At 54.9% G+C, this 20,407-nt stretch overlaps 1 protein-coding gene across 3 annotated transcripts in view; it reads left to right on the top strand.

The window, feature by feature from the left end:
* POC1A (POC1 centriolar protein A) overlaps positions 1 to 20,039 on the top strand; it is a 79,848-nt gene extending 59,809 nt beyond the window's left edge. For all 3 annotated transcript variants that reach the window (XM_021068879.2, XM_021068877.2, XM_021068878.2), the window contains exons 10-11: positions 2,110 to 2,253; positions 19,367 to 20,039. In XM_021068879.2, coding sequence (XP_020924538.1) covers positions 2,110 to 2,253; positions 19,367 to 19,465 — 243 coding nt within the window. In that variant the 3' untranslated portion in view covers positions 19,466 to 20,039. The remainder of the gene's footprint in view (positions 1 to 2,109; positions 2,254 to 19,366) is intronic.
* The last annotated feature ends 368 nt before the right edge of the window (positions 20,040 to 20,407 follow it).

Below are 20,407 nucleotides of genomic sequence, written 5' to 3'. Positions count from 1 at the left end.
AGCCAAGGCCTGTCTGAGTGGCTGCTCTTCCCTGCTCCAGTCTGTTCTGTCTCCTGACACAACTGCCTGGGTTCTGGGTGCTGCTGTGGTGAGGTAAAGGCCCAGTCACACTTCTGAAACATTTCCTTTTGGGATGGACTCTGGATGGGCTTTGAGATCTAGAGTGTATCAATTCCTGGAGAACTAGAAGAGCCTCAGCCTCAGTAGGCCGAGGACTTACAAAATGGTCCCAGCGCCACAGCAGACATGCCGACCAAGGGTGTGTGGACATGGATGGCGCAGCTCCTGTTTTCAGGAATACTCCTCAGGCTTGCGTCTTAATCAAATTCTCTTTAACCACCAGGGCCTGCGTTTTTCCAAATTCAAAGCTACATGCGCTTCAGAGTTTGTCATCTGTGAGATTAGAACACTTTCCTGAGAAAGGAAAATAGGTAGGCAAGGTCCACATACTAAACTGCCCTTCTTTGCTGGTTGGACATCCTCTCCCAGGCTGATTCTTTTCAAGGACTCTGAGGCCTGCCCAGGTGAGCATGTCCAGGGCGGAGCATCTTCCCAGGGCAGGTGTGCAGGCATCCTAAGTAAGCCCCAGTCATAGACAGTATGCCCCAGTGGCCCTGGTATTGAAGGGTGGAGGGGTGCTGGATGGAGTACCCAGGCTGTGCCACATGTGGGCAGTTGACAGGCTTTGAGCCTAGTGATGTCCTGGGTTTAGAGGGGAGAGGAGTGATGAGTGTAGGCAGAGGACAAGGGAAGGGACATAGACACGTGTGGGTGACAGGCCCTGTGGGCAGTCTGGCATTGATTCGTCCTGCTCGTGTGTCCTCAGGGCCCTGAGGATGGGGTGGCTGCAGAGATGGGGCAGGCCCAGGTGTGTGGGAGCACAGAGGAGCTTCTGGTTGCGTGTAGGGGATTTCAAGGTGAGTGGAGGACAGGGTGCTTAGAGCAGGGGAAGGGAAGAGTGGGTGAGGGGACTGTGGAAGCTGCAGAAGGGGGCAGGTGGAGGAGGGTGCCCCATGAAGGGCTTGAGGGCTTGAGTTTTCTCCCAGAGCTGGTGGAGAGGACTGGCAAAGCCAAGGAATGGTGATGTACCATTTGGAATATCCATCAGTGAGGCCATGGCTTAAAACACTGAGCTCCAAGTGTAGATGCATTTGTGGGTTACTGGGGTTTTGGGGCTGGTGGGATTGTCAGCCTCACTGCATACATCATTCCCACAAGGAACAAGTCCACAGAGGAACTGTAGGTTCCAAGACCCAAACTAGGGCATCTGCCCACCATGTCCTTGGGAACCGGATGGCTCCCAGAATTCTGCCCTGCTGAACACAAGCACGATGCTTCTAGAGTAAGGAGAAGCCTTTGTCTGTGCATAGAGCAGTGCCTAACTTTTGGGGGACACATGTTGGACTGGCATGAGTCCCCTTAGGAAACCAGTCATCCTCAGTGTTGGTGGTGGGAGGATGGCTTCTCCATTTGGGGACTGAAGGATCTTGGGCAGAAACACCAAGTCCCTCACATTCCTGGAGTCTTGTCTGAAGCAGCCGGGGGCACCTGTCCTATGGATTCTGACTCCTTCCAGCCCTTGGGCCAGGACGTTCACCTGGAATCCTTTTTCCCAGGGCATCTGTGCCAGGGCAGAACTGGAACCTTTCCCGAGTTCTGGGCCATCCCCATCCCAGGGGTGGGGAATTGGCATTGAGCTGAGCAGGAGGAGGGTTGACTTCAGAGCCAGGCTGGGCCGCAGGGGCCCTGGACTCTGAGAGGCCTGTTGGAGGGTGCAGGCCATGCTAAGGGTTTGGTAGCCTCAGCCTCTCTGAGGGCCTCCAAGAGCCCACCTGCACATCCCTCCCAAGCCCCCCGCCCAGACTGCCAGATGTCCTGCTTCTGCTCCTCAATCAGGGGCTCTGCTCAGAAAAGAGGGCCTGGAAGGGAGCATGCAGGCCTGGATGTGGGAGGTACGCCACACTGTCGCTGCTCACCAATGTTTGGAACTCGTCTTCTCAAGTTTGCTGGTGGTTTTCCAGGTTAATCCTTTCACGCGCTATTCCTCTCTGTGTTTCCTCAATCACTGAATCAGGACTAAGGGGCTCTCTTTCCTTTCATTGTCTTTAGCCAGAGGTGGATTTCGCCATCCCGCCAGGCAGGGGCAGGAGTCAGGAGTTGATGCAGAGCCAGCCCCAGGAGCCCGTTAGCATGCCTCAGACGCTGACCAGCACGCTGGAGCACATCGTGGGCCAGCTGGACGTCCTCACCCAGGTAGGCTGTGACATGAATTCATCCCATTGTCTGTACTGGGCCTGGCCTTTGGAGCATTTAAAGTTGGCCTGTGGGTGCTGGGTTTTTTAAAAACATAATTATAATGTACCTATTTTCCGGCCCAAATGAAATGAAATAGCAGTGGCTGCCCTGAGATCCTGGCTTTCAGAGCCATCTGACCCTTGGCCAAGGCACTGGATCCCAAAATCACGAACACTGATTCCTGCTAGGGACTGCCCACCCTGCGCTGGCCTGGGCCACAGTAGAGCTTTGAATTGAAATACTGTCCATTCATCCAGCTCTTCTGGGTGGGCATGTTGGGGACATGCCAGGGAACTGCACACAGTGAATCAAGGCATCCAAGAGCCCAGGCTTTGGGTTCGAGCTGGCACTGCTCCTTATCCTCAGAGTGACCTTGGTGAAATCCCTTCCACTCTCCAAACCCTGGTGTGTTTATCAGTGATGAGCCTGCCACGTTTGTGGTCAGGATTAAAGGAGATGAGTCTGCAGGAGGTTACCTAGGGGTAACTGTTCAGTAAATGTTAGCTGTGGCACTGACCACCCTCATCAGTGAGAGGGACACGCCCCATCCCCCACCCGCCACCCGGTGCATAAGTGCGTCTGGCAGCTCATTACACGGACTTGCAGCGTGGCGATTTCAGTGAGAGCAAAGTGCCCTGACGAGAGCTGGCAGCCAGCACTGTGGGCATGCCCTGAGGGGCATCTCTCATCCAGGGGTGGAAGAGTGGTCCTGGCATGGGGAGAGCCTGCCTGCAGGTGTGGCGGGGGCCAGGGCCACATCCAGGCAGCGAGCCATGCCTAACGCAGCTGGAATGGGGCATGGAGGGGGTGGGGTGGCAGAGCCAAGGCAGATTTAAAGGTCCTCAGGCCCCTTCCCTCCTTGGCTCTGGGTACAGATCCCCTTTCCTGTGCCAGCTCAAGGATGGAATGGGGATGCTGGAGGGGGGCAAAGGACCCTTGAGCCTCCGATGGAGACGGAACTGAAGTGGCTTGGTGTCCCTTTCCTACCTTTGGATCTGGGGCTAAGTGCGTCAAGCTCCCGCACGTCATGCCTCATGGTGTATGGCTTATCACAGCATCTCAGCTGGTCCTGCACACCTTGGACCCACTGAAGGAGGGACATTTGAAGGTAAAGATCAGGCATTGGTGACTAGAGCCTGGTGGGACTGTGTGCATGTTATACTTACATTTCTGAAAGCCTCTTAGCCCTTGAAAGTAAAGCATGTGCTGGGAGAGACAGATGAGCAATGAGCAAAGACTTAAAAAAAATCTCCTACCTCAGACCCGTCAGAAACTGCCGAGCCTGCTTCATGTTCTTCACAGCCTCGTCAAGTGAGAGATCGGGGGGGTGGAATGAATTAGAACTTTATAGGATAAAATTGGAAATTAAGTCTGAGAGGATGGTCTAAAATAGCTTCACTGGATCCAGAGGAGTATAACACTAAAAACATTTCCTGTCACTGTGTGTTAAGGGTTTACGTGGAAGGTTTTGTTACGTGTTAGCCATCAGGGGTATGATAGTAACTTTGTAAGAAAGTGGCATCACAGGGAGGAAATGAAGGCGTTCCTGTGGCGGGGTCACACCATTCAACCCCTTTGCAGATCCACACGGCACTCCGCCCCCTACCAAATGCCGAGCCAGCCACCCAGGCACCTGCTATGCCAGACCAGTGTGCCTTCCTGAGTGCCATAAAGTGAGGTGTGTTCCTGAGGGACTCCACATGTACTGAGGAAACTTGGGTTCCACAGACGAAGCCCCCAGTTGAAGCCTTGGCATGCCACCTATTTTCACAATGATGTGTGAGGCATTTGCACTAATTCATGTGCCTATCTTGGGCTTGGTTGCTCAATCGTTTTCCAGGCCCACCTTTTCTCCTGGGGTTGAGGCTCTAGTGGAGGTGTTGCAGCCACAGCGAGAACTGCCCCCACTGGGGTTGAAGGTTCCCCACCCTCACCTCTTGGGACCAGCCTGGCTGTGGGCTCCCCCTCTCCGGGGGCTCCTCCTCCCGGGAGGCTCCCCTGAGGCCTAGAGCCAGATGACCACTGCCATTCTCCCCATGCAAGTAGTTCAGTGGGACTCCAAACCTCCCTGGTCTGTGGGTGTTGACCTTGGATGCTGCCCCCTGAGCGGGTGCTCCTCGCCATACTGATGCGTGTCTGTGCTCTGGAGGGCCAGGGATGTCTTGGCTAACCCAACACTGATTCCTGCTTCAGAGTCCTCTGAGTCTTGCTGTCCTCTGTCCCACGCCATCACTGCTCCTTCCCTCCCCTACAAGGAAGTCTCCTTCTAAGCAGCCTTAGAGAGGGGGCACTGCCTTCTGGTCCTTTGGGCCTCTGTCCTGCAGCACACCCTTCAGGGAAGAAGCACAGGGCTGCAGTGGGCAGTGGCCAAGATGTCTACTGCGTGAGTCACAGAGCCTCCAGTCCCTGGGTGACAGCAGGCATCCCGCTGTGGAGGCTCAGTCCTCAGAGCCTGCCTTCCTGCTTGACAGGCTGGGTGGGGCCCAATGATCTAATCCTCTGGAGGTTTGGGGCCCATTTGCACTGGTCTGAAGGCTAAGGATGTGGCCTCAGTACTTGTCAGTGGCAGCTCTCTGCAAAGCAGGGGCCCAGAGGTCAGACAGCTGAGTGAGCCTGAGAAGGGACGTGGCTCAGAGCTTGTTTGGGTGCAAGTGCCGGCTTTCCCACTTATAGCCCAGTGACCTGGGGCACATCCCTTAACCTCTTTGTGCCTGTTTCCAACACAGAGCTGATAATTACACCCACTTCCCAGGCCTCTTGCACAGATTAGATGTGGCAGCCTGCGTGAAGCTCTTTGAACGGTGCCCAGCAATGTCATGGGCTGCTGCTCCTGCTGCTGCCCTTTGTCATTATTTGAGGCCTGGCTGCCTTGGATGCAGGGGGATCCTCACAATGGCACCAAAAATAGCTCCCTAGTTCCCCACTACCTCCCTACCTGGCAGAGCCTTTCCTCAGCCCTCACAGCAGGCCGAGAGGGTTTCCTCCGCACACACATATTTACTGAGACTTTTCTATGTAAGAGGCCCTGCGTGAGACCCCGTCCCACCCTTGGGAAGTCCTGGAACTGAGTCTGCTGATGTCAGAGCCAGGCCTCCTGAGAGGGGCAGGCAACCAGGACTGCGGGAAACAGCTGGGCAGCACGCCAGGTGGGAGTCCAATGGGCCAGGGCAATAAGGCCTCAGTCCTTTGGCTTGGGCTCACAGAGCAAGCAGCACAGGAGTTTGGACCTCTGGTGGGGCCACTCAGCAGGGCAGAGTTGGGGCCGGACCCTGCCGAGGATCTGGGATGGAGTGGAGATAGGGACACACAGAGGCTGGGACCCGGGCAGGATATAGAGCTGTCATGGTCCTGCTCCCCAGGAGGCAGCTTCTGCAGCTGCCCTGGATTAGGGTCAGCTTGGAGCCAGCTTTCCCTGCAGGAGGGAGGAAGGGGGCGAGGAGAGGAGTGGACAGCGATTAGGAATACGTGTTTGTTTGGTTTTTTTTTTTTGTTTTTTTTTTTGCCACACCTGCTGCATGTGGAAGTTCCCAGGCCAGGGATCAAACCCAAGCCACAGCAGTGACCCGAGCCACAGCGTTGGCGGTGCTGGGTCCTTAACCCTCTGAGCTACCAGGGAACTCCAGGAATTTTTTTTTTTTTTTTAATGGCTGCGTCTGTGGCACATGAAATTTCTGGGCCAGAGATGGAATCTGAGCCACAGCTACGACCTATGCCACAGCTGCAGCAGAGGAATTCTTTTTTAGTAAAGTACGCACATTGTTTTGCAGAAGTGCATTTATTTAAGAAAATGGACTTTGGGGTGGCCTTGCAAGGTACTTCAAGGTACTCTTCTCCCAAGTGGCCTCGCTCTTCTTGCTGTCTCGGGCTGTTGGGTCTCCCCACAGTGTTGTTTTAGATGGAAAATTCTCAGAGTGTGGGGATCACATCCTCACTGTAATTTTCTCCCTGATGTTTATCTGAGGCATGCGACTTTCCAAGGACTTTGCTTTGCAGCCCTCCCGCCTGGTGCCCAAAGCTAGCATCATGCCCAGTGCAGACAGGGTGTTAGTAACAGTTTGTTGTGCCTGGACCAGCTCCAAGGTCCACTCAGTTTGGGGCTTCTCCAAGATGCCAGGTGATCCTGAGCTCAGCCCATTGTGGGTCAGAGCTTCCCCAGCTTCCCTCATGAAACGGTTTTGAGGTAGTTAGGGATGACGTCATTGAGAAGTTCATCTGCAAATCAAACTTGACCTTCCTGAAAGTTAAGGCCAGAAGTTCTTGCTCAGTGCTCTGTGATGATAGAATGCAGCAGGCCTGACCCCTGAGGTCTCTGGCCAGAGAGTATACCCCCTTGCCCTGGTTTGTCTTTGTGTGGAAGAGACCCCCCTGTCCCCACCTCTCTGTGAGGTTGCTCTGTGGGGCTTCACTGGTTCCTCAGATCCTGATCCCAGCTGGACACTGTGTCCTAAGCAGCCGGGGTTTGTTTGGCCTTATACGTCCCTATCAGCTGTGGAGAGCAGAGGTCCCTCCCGCTGGGTGTCAGAGCTGCTCTACTCAGTCCATTGAGCCACTGCCCATTAGCCTGGGCGTACCTGCCCTCCTAAACTTGAGGGCCATCTCCGTCACTCATCACCTGGGTGACCTTGGGCAGGAGATGTTGTTCCCCAGTGCATCAGCTTCCTCGCTTGTAAAGTGGGGACAGCTAAGCCTGCTCGTGCCCTCTGATCACTGTGGTGATGCTCCGCTTTACCTGGATGCTCTAGGCTGGTGCTGGTTGTCTATGAAGTGTGGCATCAAGTCAGTGTTCTCCAAGGGGCAGTGTGGGAGAGCCCCAGGGCGCCCAGCTGACATAGGAGTGGACATTCCACAGGCCTCTTTCACTGCTAGAGTCCCAGAAATGTTTTTGAGCTGCCAGTGAGACTCTAGTGGTCTGCCTGAGTGGGAGAATGAGAGGGAGAGGAAGAGGAGGTCTTTCCCTAGGGCCAGGCAGGAGGACGGCCCAGGCAAGATGGACCGGGCTGCCTGGGGACTGTTGAAAATCAGAGATGGGTCATGGAGTGATTAGATGGGAGCCCTGAACCCAGACCCAGGCATCAGGGGCCAAGATTGACGTTCTTCAAAAATGTGTGTATGTCTTATGTTCTTTAAATAAAGTTACCATATGGCTGTTGGGGAAAATATATTTCCCAACAACAGGATTTAGGTTTTTGAGAGACTTTTTGTTTTTCAAAATCCCTCGTTGGGGAGTTCCCTGTTGGCTCAGTGGGTTAAGGATCAATGTTTTCACTGCTGTGGTGTAGGTTCGACCCCTGACCTGCAAACTTCCACATGTTGTGGTGCCTCCCCCTCCCCCCAACAAAAAAAAAACCCTCATGGGAATTCTCAAGGGCAACCAGAGCTGAGGTCACAAGTGTGGGGGCTGTGTACGGTGTCTATGCCCCCCTCTTCCTCTCGTGAGTCTGCCCTGGTCCCCATCCACTCCCCTTCCCATCCGGGGAGGACACACACCTGTCCTGTGGCTATCCTAGTCACTGTCCTGTTGGGCTGTCCCCAGTCGTCTCTTCCTGAGATAGGTGGCTTGACCCCAGAGGCCCACAGGAACCAGAGAAAACCTCAGATCAGGGCTCAGAAGCTCCAGCCGCTCTGGCCCAGCCGTGCCTCTGCATCTGTGTGGACCTGGGGAAGACTTTCGGCTCTGCCCATCTGTCTCTCCCATGGGGTGGGCAGCAGAGGTCAGCGTCTCAAGTGGGGTCAGGACTTCCCTTAAGGCCTTCTTTCCATGGGTCGCCCCTCCTATCTGCCCCCGGCCAAGCCCTTAAGCCCTTTGGTCGCACTGGGGGGAAGGACTCCTGCGTAGATTCCTGCCAGACCTGCCTGCTTGCTGATGACCGTTCAGTGGGTGTCCAGAGAGGACCTGATCTTTCCTTCTTGTGTTCTTGTGAGGGTTCTGTCCAGTGATTTAGGAGGCTGTTTCCCACAGCCCACGTTCCCATGTGAGCTCGCCTCCCTCCTTGGCTCCCTTCCCTTCCTTCACGGAGTCCTGAGTGACAGAGCTTGGGTGGTGTATGGAAGTTGCAGAGGCCCTGGGTCTTTCTGGAGAGCAAGGGCAGGGAGCACAGAGATGTGGACAGTACCCAGGAGCTGGGGAGGCTGCAGTGAGGGGCCTGGGCCTGGCAGGCGGCTGGTGGTGTTGCCTCAGAAGCCCATAGCAGTTATTTTTGACTCTGGTTTCACATCTTGCTGCCTTTTAAAAATACCAAGACATGAAACTCCTGCTCCAACTGTGTTTTTTCATGGCACCATGCTTCAGGCTGGCCACAGCAAGGCTGTGATGTCACACATTCAGGTTCCTGTGACTCACTGGGGCTGCTGGGCTCAGGGATTGGAACATGCACACAGGGGGAAGCAGGTGGGGACTGGCTCGCCCAGCCCTGCTCATTAAAGGTATAAGTTGTTGTGACTTTGTTGACCTAACTCAACAAGACCAAGGATTCTGGCTTGCTTGTTTTGGGGAATCGGATAGAGTGATCTGTTGCTTTCAGACACCTGCCCCTCCCCACTATGGTCCTGGCAGTTTCCTATTTGCCGGGCTGCTCCGGTGAGACATCTAGTTCCACCTGGTGGAAAGATGGGAGCACTGGCCCCACCCTGGCGCAGACTGCCTGACTGCTCTCAGGGGCTCTTGGTATCCTTTTTTCTTGGACAGACCAGCTGTCGTTTGTGGAAACAGACTCCAGATTTTAAAGCAGTTACGCCATTTTCCCAGCCCCTCGGGTATGCCCAGATGGAAGTTGTTGGGAAAATGTTTGGTGAAAGTCATTCTCCCCCCACCCCCACCCCACCCATTGGTCCCTGTTTGTGGAGTGTGTGCGGCCCTCCTGACATGGCTGTCACACACAGGCAGTGCCATAGGAGTGATTGTTGCTGGTTTCTACCAGAGCGGGCTTTCCCTCCACAGCAGCATGTCTCGCCACCTAGCCTAGACCGAGTCTAATCCTCAGTGGCTTTAGCCATCCTCCTCTTCATGGGTGTTTAAGGGCTGCCCTTGGGCCAAAGTCAAGTTCAGGATAGCCTGAGCTCCTGCCACTTGGGGTTTGGAGACAATTTCCTCTGTTAAGAGGCTGCTTCCTGCAATCAGAGGGACCGAAGACCCTCTGGTGTGTTAGACACTTTGGGTCCTACCCTAGCCGGTTGCAAAGGGGCTGTGGCTCTCCCCCCACCCAGTTGCTCATTTTGGCACTTTATCCACAGGCTCCTCTGGCTGTGCCAATGCAGAGGCACGGGGGTGGCGGGAGGAGGGGAGTACCAAGTCAGGGCTGATGCTGCTGGCCACACTTGAAAGACGCGGTGAGCTCGTGTTTATTATTGCGGGAGGGGGCTGGATAGCAGCTCCATCTTTAAGCCCATCTGCGGTTGTGCACAGAGCACCCCCCCCCCCCCACCAAAGAAGCTGCAGATTGAAGGCTCCCGCCCACCAGATGGGCCCGGGATGGCTGTGGTTACCTCTGGGGCTTGGGAATGTTCGCGGTCTTATGAGATTTCTCCTGTGAGGCCCAGAGCAGGCCTGCAGCTGGGGGAGGGGGAGCAGGGGCTGGAGCGGGAGAGCTAGGGACATTTTGTTCAGCCTGACTGGGATAATTCTGAGAGCACAGAGGAAGGGGACTCCAGGTGATTTGCTCTCCCTGCCCTGGGGACCCACAGGCCCTCTAAAGGAAGGGTCAAGCACAGGCCACGAGAAAGGGCCTGCATGGCTCTGAGATTAACCAGGCCCCAGTTGACCCTGTGGCTGTTTGGTGCTTTCCTGAATGAAGTGCTGCGAGAGCTCGGTCGGGACAGGCTACATTTGGGCCTGCCACTTCCTTCCGTCCACTCTGCAGAGGGTCCTCTCTGGTCCTGGCCTGTGGTGCAGACTCCCTATACCCACAGTAGCCACGGCTAGGTGGAAGAGAAAAAGCAGAAAGGAGCTTTGAGCTCCGTAGAGCATGGCATTTAGGGGAGCAATTCTTTGCCCCCCATTCTGATCTGGGCTCAGCGAGTGGCTCTAGAGGCCCTGCCAAGAAGAGAGGCCAGGTCTCCCACTGGCTCAGCGGGTACTGGGTACTCGGCAGGGCAGGAGAGCCTATGAGCCCTTCATCCCTGGGGTGGTCCTGTTGGATGGGACCACAGCCTGACTTGCCAGGCTGCACTGAAGTTTTCTAGGCTTCCAACAAGCTGCCAAGTTGTCTCTCTGACTTGTGACAACTGTGTTTTATCAGGCACTGGCAAATTAACTATTTTATATGGATTGTTGGAAAAGTGAGAATCTGAAGAAATGGGATGCTGAAGCTGACCAAGGCCAAGGTTCATGCCCCATACTGAGCCCTGTTTGGACTCAGCCTGGAGCCAGGGTACAGCAGAGCCTATGGCTGAGCAGTGACTGGCATACTGTGCTTTGGGGCCTGTGCCTGTCAGACACATGGCTTCCCTAATGGCCTGCCCATGGCTGGCAAAGAGATGAGCTTAAACCCTGGCCAGGATTGGGGGGGGGAGGGGGTACGGCCCAGCTCTTCCTCCTGGTGTGGGTAGCGCCCCTCAGGTCCCAGGAGCACCCAGTTTTATGGATGGTGGTGAGTGGACCCACTTTTAATAGCTTCTCCTTTAGGGGCAGGCACTATATGGGAAAGCCTGTGTGTGTTGAAAAGGAGTTGCTATAAAGCCACAAGGAGGGTAAATTAGCCAAGATTCTTTAATCCCGTGGCTAATCCACCAACAGAAAATAGAAAATAGTGTTTCATGTACTTCCCGAAGAGAGCTAATCCTCATTAGAGGTGGGGGCTGGGATGCAGAAACGCCACAGAAATCCTATATCCCTGAGATAATGTGAAACAGAAACATGGACCTGTGGGCTCAAGGGACAAAAGCTCATTTTGTCTTGTTAGCAGCAGACTGTGGAGTGACAAGGGGGGGGTTAAAAAGACAGTTTCTGAGCCCAGAGGGGTTGGGAGGAATTTCTTTAGAAACTTGTTTTTTACGTATCAGCTGTGTGTGATCCTGGACAAGTTAACATGTCAGACGTCACCACGAGTGGGAATGGCCACTCCTTCCCCTCCAGAGTTCAGCTTTTAGTCCTCACCTATTTGGCCTGAGTTGGGGAGGGGAAGGACAGGGCTGCTTCCTGGACTCCAGCCCTACTGCATGCACCCCAACTTCCCGCTAAGGCCAGGAGGCTTCCTCCTTCCCAAGACCAGCTGGCATTGGCCCCTCAGGACTCCATCCTGCCCGCCCTCCTCTTCTTCCTCTGCCACTCCCTCAGGCCCACCAGGTCCAAGGCCAAGCTGGGGGGAAGGTTTGTTAGCAGCCAGCCAGACTCATCCCCAGAGCTGGGGTGCCCCAGGGATAGCACTCAGGATCTGGCACGTGTCCTTCCAGCACTCAGTGTGCGCTGATGATGCTCCAGGAGCCATGCTGGGGAGCAGGAAGACAGCGGTGAACAAGAATAGCCAGAAACCCCGTCTTCGTGGGGCTGGCACTCAGACTGATGGCTGTCAACAGGCCGCTCAAGGGCCAGCATTCACACCACTGACTCCAAGGCCCCTGTGCCACAGATCTTCAGGCACTGGACAGAGGCTGGGGCTGAGGGGCAGAGCTTTGGGTGACAGGAAGAGCTGGGAGCTGGGCCAGCCCCTCCAGTCCCCCATTCACCCTGGCATGTGGCAGAGGGCTGGCCAGGGCATCAGCAGCAGGCCAGGGCCCTGCGCGTGTGTGCATATATACCGGGAGAGCTGGAGCCTGCAGGAGATGAGGTAGAGCTGGGCAGGCGCTGGGCCCAGCAGCCCCGCTTTGTTTTGATAGCTCAAAGACCCCACAGCAAAGAGATTCCCCTTTTATTGCATCTGTTTTAGATCTTTGGAATCTCAGTGAAGTCAAAACCATGCTACAAGGGAGATTAATTCCACATTTTTCCATCTTTGCAGTGAAACCAAAGGAAAGTTAGACATTCTGTGCGGCACAGCTGAGACAGGGTGTTGAGCCAAGGACCAGCCCCTGGCTGATTCCCGCAACCTGGCACAAGTGCCCCCAGTGGTGTGGCTGGGTGACTATGCCGTCTTCCTGAGACCCAGGACACCTGGGACCCTCTGCCCTCCAGGAATCTGGCTTCTGTGTTGGGACAACGGGCCTGGGGTGTTTCAAATCAGTTTCAAATCAGCTACAAGCCTGGAAATGATTAAAAGGAACTTTCCGTCATAGGAGAACTTTCAGAAGCAGCCAGACCATCACGTGCCCTGATGGCTCAGACCCCTCAGACCCTACAAGGCATGACCACAGGCCACCTTCTTTGTGGCTTTATCAAGCCCCGTCTGTGCTAGGGGCCCCCAACAACCTAGAGCCCAGGAAGCCCTTGAAAGCCAGAGGCTCTCAGTTGCTGCATGTGATAGGCGGCTGACAAATGTGTGGGAGGGGACAACGATTTTCCATGGGTATCTGTGGCCCCTCAGGGCTTTGTACAAGTTATGGCTCCAGTTTGCCCTCTACATTTGCACATGGGATACGTGCAGGAGGCCTTCAGTGAAGGTGGTAGTAGCAGTGGCTCTGGGAGGAAGAGGTCCAGCCTGGGAACTCATCATGGCTGCCTGGGCTCAGAGGGTGCACCTTGGTCTGTCCTCTGAAGTGCCAGTTCACTCCGTCCTGCTTGATCCCTTGTTATGAGCCCAGGCAGCCATGATGAGTTCCCAGGCCAGGCCTCTTCTCCCAGAGTCCACTCTGGAGCCAGTGCTTGGAAAACTGGCCACAGACAGGCAGGAGCCCCATCCTCCCTGGCCGGACCTGCTCAGACCTGTGGGTCTGGTGGGATAGGGCCAGGGAGTGGAGCCTTCCCCCTTCCTGTCCCTTTTTGGCTAAGGGCCCTGGGCCCCTCCTCCGTCTTCCTTGTGGCCACCACACTCCCTTCCCTGTTCAGTCCTGTAAAGCCAACCACACAGGCCTCTTAACAGTGCCAAGAGTGTGCTGGGTTGTTTTTCTCTGCCTCAGGGCCTTTGTACCTGCTGCACCTTGTGCCTGGAACACACTTCCTTTGGTCCCTCTTGTGTTGTCTCCTCACGAAAGCCATCTGGGCCCCCTGTCCAAGAACTGGAGCTCTCCTCCTAGGTCTACCCGCCCTGGCATCAGCTCCAGAGCAGGAGAGCCAAGTCAGCAGCCCAGACTCCATGCGGAGCTCAAGTCCTATGGGCCAGACCAACACACCTTGCTCCTTTTCTCCTTGCTTCTCCCTAAACATAGAGTGAAAGAGGCCTAAAAAGGAGGCAGAATGAGAACTAGGGGGAAAGAGCTGAGGAAAATGCAGGACAAGCCCACTTCAAGAGGAAACCATGCCAGGGAGGAAAAAAAGGTTGGCAGGGCTGAAAGAAGCGGAGGGCATGCCAATAAGGAAGTGGGGGGCTGGGAAGTGGGTAGTCAACAGGAGGAAGGGCCACGAAGAGAGGCCCACAGAGTCCCTGAAGGGACTGCGCACTGCTTCACCAGGCCTGCAGGCTGCTCCGCTAGGGCGACTCGTACCTGCCCCTGTTCTGCTTCGTTCCACCACTTCCGAGGCAGGGGTGATTTATTCTCTCAGGGAGCACTGGACCCTCGCCTCCTCCATGCACTGCTTGCACAACTCCTCCCGGGACCCGCTCGGAGCCCGCGGGAGTATTAGGGCCTGGGCCCCTCACAGCTTTGGAGTCAGGTGGAGGCCCTACAGTCACACGTTGGCTTCTCAAGGCATCAGATGCATGAGGCTCCATCACACATGTCATGGGTGGAGGCTCTGTCCCACAAAAACCAGTTTGGACCCTTGGTGGGCATGGGGGACAGTGTGGGAGCTGGGCTCACCTGCTTCAGATCACGGAGCCCCATGGGAGTGCAGACACCTGATGCCTCAGTGCTGGTAGAGGGAAGACATCTGAGGCCACGAAGTTCAGAACCAGGGCTCTGTCGAAATGTCCCCCATGTTGTCTTTTCTCCTGGTTGGAGTTGGGGGCCCTGGCTGCCAGATATATGGCCAAGGACTGGCATTTTGGTGCAATCTCTTTGGGTGTCACTACAGTTCACAGGGGACTGAAAATAAAAGCCTGTCACTTTATTTTTTTTTTTTTTATTTTTCATTTTTGTCTTTTTAGGGCCGCACCCATGGCATATGGAGGTTCCCAGGCTAGGGGTCCAATCAGAGCTATAGCTGCTGGCCTACACCACAACCACAGCAGGGTGGGATCTGAGCCGCATCTGTGACCTACACCACAGTTCACGGCAACGCCGGATCCTTAACCCACTGAGCGAGGCCAGGGATCAAACCTGCATCCTCATGGATGCTAGTCAGGTTCATTAACTGTTGAGCCATCACGGGAACTCCACCTGTCACTTTAAAATGGGCTATTTTTACACCACACTCAGAAGGCCCTTCAGGGCATCTTGTAAAAACATCTTACACTGTTGAACTGTTGTAAGAGAGTGTTGCCCCAGTAGGAGACAGAGCACAATGTCTCCTCTCCCCGTAGCAGGACAATCAGGATTTGAACGAGATGGCCTTGCTGAGCCTTTCCCAGGGGGATCTTCCCTGGAGCACTCCCAAGGCCGAGTCACTGTGGGAACCCTAGTCCCGGCCCAAGCTGGCCTCTCCCATGCTCTTGGGTTTCATCCCAATGCCTCCAGCATCCTCTTCCCTGTCAGGTCCCTGGGTTGGGCAGTCCCTCCATCAGTACCTACTGAGGGACCAGGTTTCTTTCCAGGGGGTTTCAGTAGCATCACTGATAAGGTCCTGAGCCCTGGACAGGGGTCCCCAGCTCACCCACGCTGGATTGTCTTCTCCAGCATCCAGGGGCTTGTGGATTCACTCACTGCCCTCTTCTTCTCCCCTCTCCCTGCATTAATGAGGATGATCTCAGAAACAATAACCCTGCTGCTGGCCCTGGCTTCTTCCCCAAGCACCTCTTGCCTGCCTGACACTCTTAGGCCTCAGAGGGGCTTCACCAAGTCCAGCGTGGTGCCCATCCTCTGCCTCTCCTGTAGGGCCATCCTCATCCCTTGTTCTGGGCCTCGGGGAATGCGTTCTCTTTCTTGCCCCCCATCTGACTCACCACCAGATGGTGTGGTTCATACCTCATGGATATCTGATTTTTTTCCACTTTTTTTCTTATTACTCCTCCTCAGTCCAAGCACCATCATCCTCTCTTCGTTTCCCCTCACCTCCATCACGCCTAACCACAGCCACACAGCCACTCCTCAGACCATCCCCATATAGCAGCCAGAGGGGTCTCATCCCCCTTCAGCCTCGAACCCCCAACAGAGCTTCCTGTTGTTCTGAGACTGAAGGAGCTGCTGCCACGTGTGGCCTCCAGGGCGTGGGCCCATCGCCTGCCTCCTCTGAGGCCCCTCTCCTGCTCCTTGCCTCCTACCTCAGGGCCTTCCTGTCCTCTCTCTTGGTGAACTCCTCCTCGATCTTCCTTACTCACTTCCTGGGGTCACCTCCCCTGGCTCTGACCAGACCTCCCCTTTCTCCCAGCACACCCTGCTGGTCTGCCCAGCTGCTTGGTGTGTGCCTCCTCAAAGCAGCATACACCCTGCGGGCCCAGCTGAGTCTGTCTGTATCTTTGTCACCCTGGATGTGGCACAGGCCAGCTTGGGGTGGTGCCCACGGAGAATCTGAGTGGAGAGTCTAGGGCCAGGGTCAGCAAACTTTTGAAAATTTATTGTATTGAAGTATATGGTTAGTTTACTCTGTTGTATTCATTTCCACTGTACAGCCAAGTGATCCAGTTACATACACAGTGTTCTTTCTCGTACTCTTCTCCATTATGGGGCAGACTTTTTCTTAACAGTAAATATTCCAGGCGTTGTGGACCATGGTGTCTGTCAAAACTACGCAACCTGCCGTTGTAGTCAGAAAGCAGCTATAGACAATGCGTAAGCCAACGGGCATGGCAGTAAAACCTTATTTACAAAGATAGGCAGCAGGCCGAGTGTGCCAAACCTTGGTCCAGAGAAACAACAATTCATTCAACGGCAAACAGGGGTGTTTCTAAAGGGAATGATTTTCCTTGAGAAGGGCTGTGGCTTCCTGGAAATCGCTGCTAACAGTGGGAAGTGGTTCTGAAACAAGCCCCCAAGTGGCCCTCTGACAGGTGTGACTTTGAAGATGAAACTTCTGGAACCCCCAAGATGAAGGCTGTGACCCTGGGAGGCAGACAGTGATGGGCAGGGGGTGACAGTGTCCAGCATGGAGTCTGAATTCTGCTTCCTGTTGCTCTGATTCTAGGAGAAAGGTGCCTTGTTTAAAGTTGAGCCCAGTCTTGTGAGCAGTTAGGCAGCAGTTACTGGGCAAATGCCCTAGTGCGTTTGGGGGCTGACCACTTATGCTGTCATGACACAAGCGCCCCGGTGAGAGAAAGCATCTAAAACAAGGTGTCGGGGGCGTTTCTCAGTGTACATCTCTTAAAACGTCCTTGTCATTGTGTCCCTTTTGTCCCTGTAATATTGCCTCGTCATAGCTCAAAAATGGGACTTTTGTGATCGTTTCAAACCTAAATGTTTAACTAGATAAGAGCCTGCTTCATGGGCCTTTGGCTGCCCCGATAGGAGCCTTTTCGTCACTGGGGAAGCCCTTTCCCAGGTGGAGGGAAGATGTGCCAGCGCATCGGAGATTGGGGTTTCCAGCTTCACTTTTATTAGGAGCGAGAACCATTTCCCAGGACAGTGAGGTCCTCTGCTTTAATGGAGTGGGGTTATTAAGACAGATGTGTGAGGCAGAGACCGCCAGACGGTGTTCTAATGTATAGAAATCCAAAGGGGGTTGGGGTGGAATCCTCTCCCTGTCCCATCCTTCCAGCTCAAAGGGGGTTGGGGTGGGATCGTATGTGACTGGGACAAGCCCAGTGGACTTAATCCCTGAATGGTGGCTGCCACTCAGCATCTTGGCAGAGGAGGCTGGGGACACAGGGAGTTGGGGAAGTAGAGACCAAACACAGATGGACGCGAGTCTTCCAGGAGCTTGCCTAGGAGAGGAGAAAAGCTGCAGGTTTGAGAGGGCTGAGCTGTTTTTCAGCCCATTTTGTCTATAATGTGATATGAAGCATCACCTCACAGCTCCCAAAGGAAGGACCCTCAGCTGGGTCAGCACCCTCCATTCAGGGGGCGGGGGTGAAATAGGTGATGCTTTTCTGTTCAAAGAATGTTAACATCATCAAATTTAACAGCCATATTTCTACCAAACTGAAGTACAGGCCCCCACGGCACTAAGTGGAGGCCTCATGAAACGCGTGGCGCCCCTGGTGTTGACATTGGCCTGGCACCCACTGCCTCCACATTTGGAAATTTGGTTCCTGTGAAAGAAAAATTTAAGCGTGGGGGTGGGGGTAGGGGTGGGCAGAAGAGGAAAAGCTGACTGGCTCCCCCACTGGGGCCTGGAGTTCAGGGCCATCGGAAAAAGTCTGGATGCAGAATGGTTTTGGAGCTTGGTACAGTTGTGAGTTTCACAGCAGCCAGTGGAAACTTCCAGGAATGCTACTCTGGGCCTGCCGGGGGCTGTTTCCGCTGCCACTTTTACGAGATCAGAGCCCCTCCACGGCTGGCCGGCCAGCACAGGGGAATGTGACTATCTCTTTCAGCTCAGCTCTGCCTCTCAGGGTGCAGTTCATATTCTACAGGCAGCAACTTTTCAGACTCTGTCCTGTGCCCCGGGGCTCAGAGCCCTTGCAGCCCGGCCAGCTCATTTAGAAGAGGAGCCAGCCGCCAGGAGGAGCAGCGTCCATGAGTGGCTGACATCCGTGCGAGATGCTATGAGAATTTATAGCAGCATTAGAGGGGAAACTCCTTTCCAAGCTGTTTCAATGTTTTATTAAATGTATGAGAAAAAAGTTTCCTTTCCACTGGACCAAGGCCCAGAGCCTCTGTGGAGCCTCAGGGAAGGTGGCAGAACCTCTTGGGCAAGCCCACAGACAAACAGGTAAAATTAATAGAAAGTTCTGTTTCTGAATCTGCCCCTTTTGGATGCCTGTAGGCTGCACAACACAAGAACCAAGCCTGCTTCGTTCACAGGGGGCTCCCCTGGGGCGTGGATCGGGACCACACTCAACCAGCCCTTGATCAGGGGCATGAGTGACAGGCTCGGCCCCAGTGGCCAGCGTGGGTCATGTTGCGCGAGTGGTGGGGTGGGCATGTGACTGGTGGGGCCGGCCGTGCAGGGAGTACTTGGGGGCAGTGGGTAGCTCTCCTGGGAAGCATGTGGGCTCCAAGACAAAACTGCCCCTCTGCTAGCACTGTTCAAAGCCAGAGGAGGGGAGTAGGCTTTTACAGCCTCTTCTGGGAGCCGCATCTGCAAGAACATGGCCCTGGGTCATGAAGCTTATGCAGCCCCAGGGGCTGAGGGCATTTCGCAGGCCAGGAGCAAAGGCTCAGCCTTGAGCCAACACAGCAGGCATTGTCATGGTGGCCAACATGGTCAGTCTAACAAGTGCCAGGCATCATGCTGTCACCTCACTCTCCAGGACTGCTGTGAGCTTGGCGTTGTCCTTATTACAGAGGAGAAAGTGAGTCCAGAAACAGGGAGCTAGGGCCTAATCCCCAGATAGCACATTCTTGCAGTGGTCCTCAGTGGACTCAGGCAGAGGCCCTCCTGGGCTCAGGGGACTCACCTCTCAGTCTGGGAAGCCACCCCAGGGCCTGAGGTGTGGGCAGGCCCCACATAGGTCCCCTTCATTTGTGGATGCAGTTTTCTCACCTTCAGAATGGAGATAGTTGATGGTCTCTGGTTGGTTATGGACAGAGCCTGACCCAAATGAGAAAGTGGTTCTACCTGGAACTCTGGTCTAAATGCCAGACCAGCAGGACTGGGGATTCCTGACCCTTGGTTGTCTTGGGCCTGCTGCCTGCTCTCCCTCACTGATGTCCTTCCCCAGCCCACAAATATCAGACAACCGGCAGGAGTGGACATGAAGACCAGAGTCGGGGCGTCAGGCCAGAGCCCTAGGTGGGGAAAGCTGGCAGTTGTTCAGGGGACTGAGCCAGTGGAGCAGAACTGGCCGAGGGCACCCCAGGGCAGCCTGGTAGCCCCTCCATTCTCTGAGCCTGACCATTTATTTTGCAGACAGTCTCCATCCTGGAGCAGCGGTTGACCCTGACAGAGGACAAGCTGAAGCAGTGTCTGGAGAACCAGCAGCTAATCATGCAGAGAACAACACCGTGATCGGGGGAGCAAGAATCAAGAGCTCGGTTGATTTTGGGGGGTGGCAGGCCTTGGGGTTTGTACTGTGCGGCTTGGGCAAATAAATACAGGGGGTTCAGCTCTGGGAAGCACATCCCTCCCCAAGTCCCAGGGGTCCAGCGTTCTGCCCCCCATCCAGAAGGAGGTGGGAGGGGCCATAGGTAGGGCCCACACAGGCACAGCTGGCCACTTTTGGTTTAATGTGCAGCAGCCACTTGAAAATGGTTGCTCCCTTGGAATCCTGAGGAGCCCTAGGATGGCAGCGCCCGTCTCCACTGGGACTGGTCAACCTTTCTACCGTATGACTGGTTTTTCCTACCCATCCCAGCGTAGAAATGGACTGCTTATTGGTTGGATGAGCCAGGGGTTTCCTCGTAGTCTGACGGAAAGCCCACCTGAGTCTGATTTATCCATTAACAAGCACTGGGTAGGGGCAGGGGGGTAGTGGCTTTGCAGTGGTCTTGATTTCTATCCCACACATGTTCACTGGGGCGTGGTGGCTTCCTCAGCATGCATAAGGGCAAAGGAATCTGAACATTAAAACAAACTTTATGGAGCTTATCGTCAGAATGGCTTGCTGTGAATGAGACCTCCCCAGGGCCCGTAAAGGGGAATGAAAATGGCAACTTGGGAAGGCCCCTGCTGCGATCACCTCTGAAGCCCAGCACACGGTGTTTGCAGGGATCTTGCGGAGCACGGACAGTGGGAGCTCCTGCAGACACCCCCTCCCTCTGGCTAGCCTGGCTGGTTGCCTCACCTGGTACCTGAAGGCCGCCTCCTTTCCACTTGCGTGAGGGTTCCATGGGCTGCTTCCCCCACATCTTTGCCAAAAGGCCGAGCAAGTGTCCCGTGTCTCTGGGTGTCCTCCATGCCTTCTTGGGGCCCAGCCAGCCAGGGAGGTATTTACCCTGCCATACACCTGCT

The sequence above is a fragment of the Sus scrofa genome, chromosome 13 (assembly GCF_054392235.1).
Source record: "Sus scrofa isolate SSC_HxYL_T2T_F1_AM1 chromosome 13, Sscrofa_HxYL_maternal_Yorkshire_Landrace_v2.0, whole genome shotgun sequence".
Classification (NCBI taxonomy): domain Eukaryota; kingdom Metazoa; phylum Chordata; class Mammalia; order Artiodactyla; family Suidae; genus Sus; species Sus scrofa.
Note: the sequence above shows the minus strand (reverse complement) of the source record. Positions and strands in the feature narration are given on the sequence as shown.